Below are 12,680 nucleotides of genomic sequence, written 5' to 3'. Positions count from 1 at the left end.
CTGGTTTGGAATACTTCTACCTGCGGCCAAGGATGAGCTTGGAGAATGGATTGGTGCGGTTGTTTGACAACCAGTCCGCAATTGACATGGCAAAGTTAGGAGTCTGTTATGGAGTCGTGGATGTTTATGTAGTTCAGGTTGGGGGTGTTGTAATTGATGATGCTGAGGGGCGAGAGATGCCTATGAGTCAGTTAACACAAGAGGCGGCAAGAATGGAAGATGGTGTTACTACAAGTTCTTCAAGTGAAGAGGAGGATGAGGATCGGGAAGGTAGTGAGGAGGATGAGGATCAGGAAGGTAGTGAAGGTACTGATGAGCATGGTGAGGGATCTGGTGAGGGGTACATGTCTGATGATGATGGTCTGGGCCAGGAATGTAACGATCCTATTATCAAATAGGATGGAATGTCGTTAAAGGCACTATGGAATAAACTGCAAGGCCTATGGATCTCATTGACCGACGGGAGCCAAAACCCATGGATGGGGAAGCAGCATCGGCGATTGAGAAATACAACAAGATAGTCTAGAAACAGAGGTTATACCAGTTCATCACGGCCTTGGACGACAAATACGAGGCCGTAAAAAAGGATATAGTAAGGCAGGATCCCTTACCGACCGTACGTGTTGCGTACGTGATAGTTCGAAGAGAATCGAACAACGACCAGACACTTGGAACTGGAGGTAGCCTTGCGAAGGAGGCAGGACACGGAATTGGCTCCGGTCTCTCAGCCATTGAACGCAGCCGTCGCAGTCAGCCACCGAACACCGCCAATCGCCCGTGGAACCGACGACAGGATGAGGAAAAGAGCAAATTAACGTGCTCACATTGTGGTGGTCGGAAACAAACGAAAGATGGATGTTTTCTCCTTGTTGGATACCCAGATTGGTGGGACGATATGAAAAAGGCAAGAGCAGCAAAATCGGCGACTCGGAACAATGGACGGGTCGCGGTTGCAGTGGCTGACCGATTCGCCGATACCGGGAAACCAGCAAACAACTCCAGCAGAGAACACAGTGATGGAGCAGACCGGAAAAGTGAGGAAACGGCGAGAGCCTCAGCGGCCAGGGTTTGGAACGAAGTGTTAGAGTTTGTATACTAGAAATCACCTTTCGAGTGATTGAATACTGTTAAAACTCTTATTTTATTTTCCAAAGGAATAAACAGATTATTTTTGTCATAATGTTGTTATGTTTTACATTTAATTGATGTTTATTACTCCCTCCGTCCCGGCTAAGATGACACATTCCTTAGCCAGCACGGGGTTTTAGGAGTAATTGGTTAATGTGTTTAATTGGAGAGAGAAAAGGTGGGTGGAAGTATAGAGAGAGAAAGAAAGGTGAATATTTTAATAGGGGTGAGAAAAAGTGGTTGAGTGTATTAATTGGAGAGAGAAAGTTTCCCAAAAAAGGAAATGTGTCATCTTAGTTAGGACAAACTAAAAAGGAAAACGTGTCATCTTAAGCGGGACGGAGGGAGTACATATTTAAATGTATAAGTAACTTAACAAAGTCTAAGTCTTTGTTTTAGTAGACCGGTTGTGGTCGTCGTTTACGTTAAGGTAACATGGTCAGTTTTGAACAAAGAAAAAGAAGAATTTCACAACCTAGGTAGGCTTAGACTACCTATCGTGAAAGGTTGCATTGTCAGTCCGATTATTTCTAAGCCTTACTGAAATAAGATGACGTTGGTGTGATATAGCACTTAATTGGATGTAACAGCGAGACACGTCTTTATGCTATCTACTGAAAGACGAGGTCTTGTAAATTATTATTTCTTAATCAATGTACGTTAGCATTGAGCATACGGTATTGATTATGCACTACTTTGACTTACTAAATGGTGCGGGTTTTTCGCAACCCAATAAGCCTGGTATATTGGGTAGTGGTGATTAATATCTAGCGGTGCTAGGATTGCTATTATGTTGAATCGTGCGCGAGGTGAGTCTCGTTTGATAACATCCTCAAGAGGAGCTTGAAATAAGGTTTTATTATTCGAAACCTAGCTAGTTGGAGTTTGATTACTCTATGAATAATAAATAAGAATTTCTTGCTGAGTTCACTCTTGGAATTAATAAGATATTAATTAATTAAGTTCATAGCAGACAATAATTAATTAATGGATGTTTCTATCTTAAGCGAGGAAAATAAATATCGAGCAATGGAAACCTGGAGTACTTATAATTTCAGATTTGGATGGGGAGTACAATATTACTTCTATAGTGGCTGCTCATAATATTCCAATTATAAGCTTATATTAAATTGGGTTTAATTTAATTAGTAAAAAGCTAATTGGAGAAGCCTATATCCAAAACCTTCCATAGATTCTTGTTTGGGTCCAATATGTGACTTAATATAAATAGGAGAATAAAGGAGACAGAAAACACATTTGTTTTCTTCCAAAAATTTCGTCCCCCTCTCTACATAGAAAAGGGGCGATTTTCTCTCCTCCGTGGGAAGGTTTTCCGTCTTCTTTATTTAAGTCCTAGTATACTGGTGAGATCAGCCCACCCTGAAATCAGATTACAGTCCGGGAACCAGACATAAGATCTTTGGTTTAGTACTGAAGATCTTCACGTGGAGAAGACGCTAGATATCTTCGATTATTTGGAGAATCATCAAGGTAAAATAGCTAAACCGTAGAAAAGCATGTTTTAGGTTTTAATTAATTTAAAGCATGATTTATTTGAGTTATGAGCATGATACATGTGATAATTGCGCGAATAGAATTTGTCTAAATAATACGCTAAATAGATCATGATTATTATGTAATCAATTTATGTGAACGCTTCCGCTGCCAACCCCTTCACGAAGAAGGTAATGAAAATTTGGGAATTAATACCCTGACTTTCATGTTTTTTCAAACTATACCCCAAAATCTCCGCCCACTTCACTTAATGCCCCAGCCTCACATAAATACCAAAAACCACCTATAAACGTTGCTAAATCCCAAAATACACCCCATATCGGTTCATATTTTCCAAAACGGCCTCACTCTTTTGCCAAAAATACAAAAAAGACTCTAGAAAACCCAATATTGGGTTTCGCCCCTGGTATTGTTTGCAAAAATCAATTTCAGGCCCTAGCTCTTATTGGTTCGTCTGAGACACGAGGAAAGGACAGTGAGTGGATATTTGACTGTGGTGTCACTGATACTATGTCTTTTGATATCTCTGATTTTACTAATGTTTTTACTCCTCAAAAGAAATTTGTCCAAACAGCAAACGGACACTTAATTCCAGTCGAAGGAGCAGGCACAATCAAAATTTCTCCGTCGATGAAGATTTCAAACTGCTTATATGTTCCACCAATGGCAAACAAATTATTATCTGTTAGCCATGTTACTAAGGAGTTACAGTGCAGCCTACTAATGCAACCGAATTTCTGTGTCTTGCAGGATCTCAAGACGAGCTCAACAGTTGGGCGTGGCACTGAACAAGAAGGGTTGTACTATGTGGATAAGGTGGCCCAACCCGGTATTGCAATGCTGACTCACGGATCCAATGAATCACAGGGTTGGCTCTGGGCATCGCCGGTTAGGACACCCTTCATAGGATATCTATTCTTGCTTTTTCCCAGCTTTTCTAATACTCAGTTTTCCTTTCATTGCGACACATGCTTTTTGGCAAAAAGCCACAGACACTCATTTAAGCTTAATAACTCTTGTGTGAACACTTCTTTTTCCCCCGATACACTCTGATGTCTGGGGTCCGGCCCCTGTTTTGGGCAGTTATGGATTTAAGTATATCCTGTTATTTATTGATGATTGTACGCGTACAACTTGGGTTTATTTTCTAAAATCAAAATCTGATGCTTTTGAAAAATTTACTCAGTTTTACAACCTCGTACACACACAGTATAACCGAAAAATCCAAATAATTGAAAATTAGTAGAAACAAACCTGCTTGGACATTCCAAAATATTTTTTTTTTTCGAATATCTCTTATAAAACCGTCCAATTTAACTTTGAAGACTCGACAAACAATATCAGGTCGATCAGTCGACTTCAATCCTCTAATATCAACAAATCTTACAATCTCCGGCCACTTTGGATTGCAGGTAAATGTAATAAAAAGATTTGGATAACCAAACCAACCACATATAGCCATAGCATCTTGATAATTTTGAATCATATACCGCGCACCTCCAACAAAGGTCGAAGGTAAAATAATCCGCTTACCATGTGTAGAAGGATCAGTCTCTCCTCTAAATACAGCATCTACCAAACCTTTATACATATCAACCCTCAATTGCTTTTGATGAGTTCGAACAAACCTCAATCGTCCAGCTTCAATCATTGTGTATGCATCAACCACAAATTGTTGGAATAGTCTCCGAGAGTACAAAATAGTGGCAGGCTCATCTTCTCTTTCATGCAAACGAAAAGAGAAATATTCCCTCGGACTAATTTTCTTTCTACCATATGAGCGAGAACTATTAGAAGTTGCAAAACCAATATCTTCTCTATGACCATCCTCACCATAAGGGAATAGAAGTGGATATTGTAAACCTAGATAAGAGGGATGTAATTCATCAATGCGCTGCAGTTCACCAGTTTGTGTTAGAACAATAATGTCCCTGTTACCCAAAGCTTCATCAAAGTCCCCAACTATTAAGGCAACAACTTCAGATACAGAGGGTAAATTATAGGTTCTTCCATCTTTACCTCGTTTTCCAATCAATCTTAAATTGACATTCCGATGGTTACTTTCGACAATCATCTGCTTAGCCATTCGAAAAGATTTCACTAAAACATTATTTTTATCTAACATCTTCTGAATATCAACAACAATTTCCACATGAAGCTCATTCACGTCGTTCCTTCACATAAAAAGAAATATAATAATTATAAAAGCTCAAATAAAACGAACATTTTATTACAACAACAATAGGAGAAAAACATACCTTACTGACTCCACTCTATTATTAACCTCATTATCAGTATCGTAAATATATAGTTGGGCAAACTTTGGTTTTTCACCATCCAACGGCATTAAACTGCCAATAAGATGATAATTTTGTCCAAGCAAACGAAAAGTTGGAGGAGATTTTCCATTATTCAAACTGTTATCAATCTTGCCTCCCATGGATGTAAATCCAAACATGGCATTGTAAGAACGAATATTTTTCAAAAAGTGTTTGCTCTTCTCATCTCCGGAATACATTAAGTTATCCAAACTTATTGGAATAGACGACATCTTAGGAATTTGAATTTTACCTTGAATACAACACACTGAATACTTTGGAAGTTTGAATTTTTTTGGTTTTCCAAGTCGTTCTTCATACCAAAAAAGTGGACCACAATGTGAACACGTATACGAAGCATCACCGATGTCCCAATATTCTACAAAATTAAAACAATAACCAAGATGAAAATTCTGTGCATGTATGTGTATAAATTTTAATTATTTAAAAACACAACAAAATTTTCATAAAATTAGATTTACTGTTAGTACAGATTAATATTTTATTATGAATTTAATATATAACCAATAACAAATAATATATAAATAACATAAAATGCTTACATTCAGTAGTGGCCCAATTTGATATATTATCAACTATTTCAACCAAAGATGATGAATTATATGCATCTTTATTACAATTATTAAGTTTCACTAAACAATCAATACCACCAATTTCATGACCTATAAAAAATATGTCAAACATATTTATTTCAATAAATCAGTATATAGTAGAAATATAATAAGCCAAAACAATATTTATTTATAGGTTAAATTTTGAATGAAATAGACGCTATTTAAATGTTTAGCTTTTTACCGATCATAGATGATGAGCAAGATTTCGACAAACCATCCATGGACGAAGAAACCTTTGTAAAGTTTGTATTATAATTGAAGCTTGACCCACGAATATTTGCACATGACTCATCTACAAAATAGTTATATTCATGAGCTAATTACAAAAAATGAGTAATGCTATTTGAAATTAAATAAAATTATAAATCATGCACAATGACGTAAAAAGACTATTTAAATATTTAGCTTTATACCTATCATAGATGATGAGCTAGATTTCGATAAACCATCTGTGGACGAAGAAACCTTTGTGAAGTTTGTATGATAATTAAAGCTTGACCGACGAATCTTTGCACATGGCTCATCTACAAAAAAGTTGCATCTATGAGCTAATTACATAAGTATTTTGCATCTCCAAAAGAATGAGTACTATTTTTTAAAAAAATAGTAAAACATGCACAGTGTCGTATAAAGAAACACAACGACAAACAAATACTCACTATTAAAAAATATTACATCTCTGAAGTGGCAAACAAATAAAACAATAAAGCCCAATAAGTGAAGAATGCTTTTAGAAAAATAGAAGATTATTTAAATTAAATGAGATTAAATAAGTACAGATCACTAAAACATCCTTTCTATACCAACTCAATTATATGGCCTCATTCACTAAATTAAATAAGGAGATTTAATTCGAAATTGGACCTTTAGTATATCCCACAGCCCAATTAAGTTAAATTCAAGTCCAAAAGAAAGAGAAGAGCCCAAGTATATATACCTCCAAGTCATATTCATCTTCATTATTACCTAAATCTAGATGAGAAGATGAATATTACAAAGAAACCGCCACTGCGTCCACTCTCTGCACCATGCAACCGCCGCTGCTTGTCCGGCGCCGCCAATTGCCGCCGGCGCCTCCGTCTTTTCTCCAGGGTTCAACTCTCATCTGCCTCTCATTCCATCCGGATCTCCCTGCTTCTCCTCCGTTAGCTGCCTCCGCGATATGCATTTGTTGGTTAGGCCGCCGCCATGTTTTCCCCTTTATTAAGCTACCGCCTACTTTTCCCTCTCCCTTGTTCTCTACATAACGACCGCATCCACTACCGTCCGCCAAAGCCGCACGGCGCCGTCTCCATTCACGCCGAAAGATCGTTTCTCTTTTCTTCCTATTTTGACTTATGATTTTTTATTTCAAACTCATATTTTGATGTTCAAAATTGCAGATTTAGATAGATCTGCAGCTAATTACTTATATTTTTATTTTTTAGATTTCATACGGTTTTTTATTTCCAACTTTTAATTTGATGTTCAAAATTTTTCATAATTGCATGTGCTATAATAAAAAATATGAAAACTGACCTGTTGAGTTTTCGCTTCGTGGATTTATTCTTGTAGACTTTGTTAATTTTTTCATTCTTATGTAAATACCTATATCAAAGTAACAAATATAATCAATATATTCTGTTTGTTTTTTATGCAATTCACTTTTTTTTCCTTTTCTGGTGCAGTAATTTTTGTAACACTACAACTCACTTTGATGGCAAGCAAAGAGGAAGATACGTAGCTGAGATAGGAAAAAATTGTTACATCTCTAATTCCATTTGTAATACTCTAACAATGTAACAACAATTAATAACAAAATAAATACATAACAAATGCAAAAAAGAAATGATACTTTGAACATTCATAAAGAAAGAGAAAAACTTACTAAATAGGATTAGCAGCAGTGTATGGTGAGCAAACTGAATTTAGTTCTTTGAACTTGTATTTATAGAAAATGAGGAGTCACCATAATTTCTGAATTAGAATTTTATCTGATAGGTTTTGAAATGTCACCAGTATTATTTATCAGATTTAAGAGGATAACAATTAAAAGAATTTTTATTTTATTCATCGGGTAATAACATAATACTAATTATTTGTCTTTACCTTGTAGCTTGAGAGCCTCAATCAATGAGATTTGACTACTCTGACTTCCCTTTATTATGACCCCATGTTTCTTTATGATAAACTATTGCTGCAATGATAGAATGTTAAACAAAATACTAATGGAGTACTATAAATCATCTAAATAAATACACAAATTATATACCACGTATATTTTCAAGAAAGGAACAGCGCAAGTTTTCTATGTATCTTTATTTTGTTTAATAGGTTTACTTTTACTATTGGATATTTTTTTCATTTATAAATTTATACTAATGCTACTTTAAAATTTAGTTAGATCCATAAACAAAACGAACAAAATATAGATTCATAAATATATACGTGACACATTTTGTTAGATTCATAAATATAAAACATATTTTGTGAATCTAACTAAATTTAAAAAATAATGTGTTGTGTTTTAATTGTTTTAATTGAATATATATAAGTGTGATTTGACTGATTTGACAACTCTTCAGGTCATATATATTCATATCAATATGTTAATATAGTATATTATATACTAATGAAATAATAAAATTGAAGAAAGATTACATATATAGAGAAATAGAGATTTTTTTTGTGAATAGAACTATAGCAAATGTGATCTCAATTTGTAGAGGATGAAAAAATATGAATTTTGGAATAACTTTTTTTATATATTTCATTTAATATATAAAAGATATTTGAATAATAAATAAAATATTTATTGACCTGTGAGATTGTTTTTAGTGTTTATTGTTTTAATTACATATATATTAGTACGATTTGATTGATTTGACAACTCTTTATGTCATATATATTCATATCCATCGTATGTTAATATAATGAAATAATAAAATTGAAGAAAGATTACATGTATGGAGAAATAGAGATTTTTTTTGTGAATAGAACCATAGCAAATGTGATCTCAATTTGTAGAGGATGAAAAAATACGAATTTTGGTATAACTTTTTTATATATTTCATTTAATATACAAAAGATATTTGAATAATAAATAAAATATTTATTGACCTGTGAGATTGTAACAAATGGCATAATTTTATTGGTCAATAAAATAAATTGAGAGAGAGACCACTTGATCTCATTTTTACCCAATGGTCAAAAGAACACAATTTGACTAATTGACATTCATTATTATCTATATCAAATCAATCATATATTAATATTGTATATTATATGCTAATACAATTTTATAATATGCTTATCAACATTTCATGAAAGTGGGCGGGAAAATGGATTGGCTGGTATTCCACTTTTATATATATATAGATATTGAGAGTTTGAGACAATATAATGCATTTTCGTTTTATAACTATATTTCTGCATTTTGAAACTTTAGAAAATCTACTTCTCGTGATGTATATCTTTGATATTTTTATGATATATTTATTCAATCGAAGTTAAATAATGTCCTAGACATCTAATATATAAAAATTAAATCTTACCTATAATATCAATCAGAGTGGCGCAGCGGAAGCGTGGTGGGCCCATAACCCACAGGTCCCAGGATCGAAACCTGCCTTTGATAAGTCTTTATAGAGAAGCTTCCAAATCCACCTATTTTAATTTTTTGTTTTTTTAAAAGAACAGATAATTTTATTTTTTTTTTTTTTGTTTTTTTACAAGAACAGGTAATAGTATGATTTCATGTAAAAACAATTAATACTCATAGAATAGTCCACAGGAGTATATTGTCACAAAGTTATTAAGGCTAAATATAGATTTTTGAACAAGACAAATTTATATCGAATTATGCTTTATTTTAACATTTCGTCTTTAAATGTCTATTATAATTGCTTGTGTACTGAATAAAGTATATTGAATATAGTCTGACCCATCCACATGTGAAGATATAACTAAAAACAATTATGTTCAAATATATCACTGTTGTGAAGACCATAATATGTGGTATCTAAACAAAGTAAATGCATGACACGTGATTTAACTCTATAGAAATTAGTACTCTTTCCCATCCGCAATTAGTTGAGTCATTTCATTTTCTGCACTAAAACATGATAGTAATACATAATTAAATAAAAAAAAAATACGAAAAAGAATAACATAGATAAGACTCTTATCTACATTTTTTCTATTTTAACTATTTATTAATATTTTTTTAAAAATGAGTATAAGAAATAAAATGATTCAATTAGGACGGAACGGAGGGGGGTTATATCAAAGTGAGGGACGAAAGAGATCGAAATATTACAAAAGCAATAGATGAAGCTTGTAAAGTACTGTATAAAAGAAATTATTGAGTCGATTAGGTTGCATGTACTTATAATTTAATAATGGCATGAACTAAAATGGGAGTGTGTTGTATTGCAATTGTGCATAGTCGCTATACCAACCACTCAAAATCAAAAGCTTCACCAAACAATTGCATTTTCTATGCCCATTATTAATACTACTTCGACACCCCTATTTGGGCCCACAAAACATAGCTTTCGTTTTTTTCTATCAAATTACCAAACAGTGTAGTATGATGTGACATAAGTCGTGTTATGTTTGTATTGCTTTATTCCGCGATTACATAAATGATCATTGTATTATTTTCTCAAAATAAAATTAAAATACAATCTTAGTCATAAATCATAATCCACAATTTGCATCCCTATTCCCTAGTTAGTAGTGACCACATTCTTGATGGCGAAATGTACGCTCTCCATTATCTCAAGTACAATTCCATTAATAGCAATTAAATAATGCATTTTTTAGGTCAAGACAGAAAATACAAAAAACAATGTTCGGAAAAAATCATAGGTGTTTGGTTAATTTTACTGTATTAGTATTTTATTTATGCTTAATATATCTCCCTAACTTTGCTTGTATTTTTCATAATAAGATCACAATAGTAAAATATAGTACTCCTATTATATCATATCGACATTGCCATATAATCTTAAAAAAACACGTGTTTATACAGTGCATATTATTCACATTAAATAGTTTCTAACCTATGTAATGAGATGAGGGACAAGGAGTATTTATGTGTAATTAGGCTAGAGTTTTAATCTACCAATGTTTCATCTATGTATACGGCCTATATACATACGTTACTCTCGTTCAATCAATAACATCATCGTAAAAAAACATGTAAAAAACAATTGTACAATTTCAAATGGAGAGAACAATGAAAAATATTTGCATTATGTGGTGGTCAGCATAGACAAATGGAAATTGTGAATTTAAAATTCGAGTAAGATTCTAATTTCTAAATACTCCCTCCGTCCCACTTTAGGAGTCCCGGTTGAGTTCGGCACGGGTATTAAGAAATATAAAGGAAAGTTGGTAAAAAAAATAGTGGAATGTGAGTCTTACTTTTATATATTAGTTTTATAATAAAATGTGAGTGGGAAAAGGTGAGTGGAATGTGGAGCCTATTACCAATAATGGAATATTCCAACCGGGATTTCTAAAGTGGGACGCCTAAAAGTAGTAAAACGGGACTCTTAAAGTGGGACGGATGTAGTAATATTTTTTGATAAGAAGATCGTAGATAAATTTAATTATTCATGAAAGATTTGAGGCTTCTATTACAGTAAAATTATTTGAATTGGCAAGATGAGCGCCTTGTTGACATAAACGAGTGATCAATGACTAAACTATAAATCCTTTACATGTGCTCGATGTTTGGTTTTAAGTATTTATTTTAGGCAGTATATTTTTTATGAATTTGGTTGTTTTTTTTTTCATAATAGAGTTCTCTACATTTCTTATATGATAGTTGTTTATTTGTTGTCAATTACATCCAAATATTATATAGTGGAATTTTTGACTTAGCATCGCCCCCAAAATAAATGAATATTGTAGTGAAATCAATTCATGTGTTGATTTTTTTTATAATAATTGTGATGGTATGTGTTTATATAATTACTTATACTACTTAATCATCATTATTTATGTCCTAATAGTCAATCCCATCATAAGTAATATGGATTGTTTTCGTCATCCGTTCCATAAACACATGATTTTTTTTCTGTAAACTATGTTACACCATAATTTTCTTGTCATCACAATTTATTCACGGTCATTTTATTCATTCATAATTACTAATAGTACATAGTAGTAGAACATTATAACTATTTAAAATTCATACCCGTTTGTTTATTTATATTTGTATAGAACAAGAGAAATATAAGTAAATAACTTTAGGAAAAGTATGATATTCTTAGTCCATCGTAAGCTAATTTTGCCAATAATAATGTTCATAATAAAAGTTTCAAAGTTAAATTAAAGTTTAAAAGTCCATACTGTTATAATTATTTTAATAAGAATGAGATAGGATTGTCTAAAAATTACATACGCTGTCCAAAAAAGCAGGTCAATTTAAAGCGTCGAATATCACTGTCTCTCATATTTCCAGCAACAATCCTATCATACGAAAAGCTCAATCACAGCCGTTGAATGCAGCGCAAGACTACGTCACAGGGGCCCACTCTCCACAGCCCAGCCCATTCAGCGGTTCGAAAAGCTTCGTGTCTTACTGTGCACCGTACGCCAAATGTAGGGTATCACAACCCAACTTGGAGCCAAAGATATCAAGCCGATTACTCAGCAAAATCAAGCCGGCTCGATTGGGCCCCGCATGACTGTACCTATAGTGATAAGCACATTGGCCAATTGATACGCTTTGTTGCTTATCATCTTCACTGTTTTGCTCCTTCCGACAAAGGAACTCATTAATTTGTGCTGCAATCAAGGTTGTGATTTTTTCTATTTTAAAATTTCCAAAAGTTTTCGAGCAATCTCAGCAGCCCTCCCCAAATCAACGTGGTTGAAGATTAAATCACCCAAAGTTAGATGATAGGAAGGGCCGAATTTAGATTTAGGAAAAAAATTACAGTGGCAAAAGGATGAAAATGGATGTTGGTGTATTCACGAGGAAGAAGACAACTTTAATGTCAAATCAATTACTCCCTCCGTCCCTTTAACAGTCCCATTGACTTTTAAAGCGGGCGGAGAGAGTATTATGCAAGTACTACTATACTAATAT

The 12,680-nt window shown here is 33.5% G+C and overlaps 1 protein-coding gene across 1 annotated transcript; it reads right to left on the bottom strand.

The window, feature by feature from the left end:
• Positions 1 to 3,599: 3,599 nt before the first annotated feature.
• LOC148926841 (uncharacterized) lies at positions 3,600 to 5,161 on the bottom strand. The gene is made up of 3 exons (XM_089059267.1): positions 4,902 to 5,161; positions 3,980 to 4,817; positions 3,600 to 3,713 (listed from the first exon to the last, which is right to left on the bottom strand). Exons 1-3 carry the CDS (start codon positions 5,159 to 5,161, stop codon positions 3,600 to 3,602), a joined length of 1,212 nt encoding a protein of 403 aa, XP_088915393.1.
• Between the last annotated feature and the right edge of the window lie 7,519 nt (positions 5,162 to 12,680).

Source organism: Salvia hispanica, chromosome 5, assembly GCF_029641045.1.
Source record: "Salvia hispanica isolate PSC_SH4W2 chromosome 5, Shi_PSC_v1, whole genome shotgun sequence".
Lineage (NCBI taxonomy): Eukaryota > Viridiplantae > Streptophyta > Magnoliopsida > Lamiales > Lamiaceae > Salvia > Salvia hispanica.
Note: the sequence above shows the minus strand (reverse complement) of the source record. Positions and strands in the feature narration are given on the sequence as shown.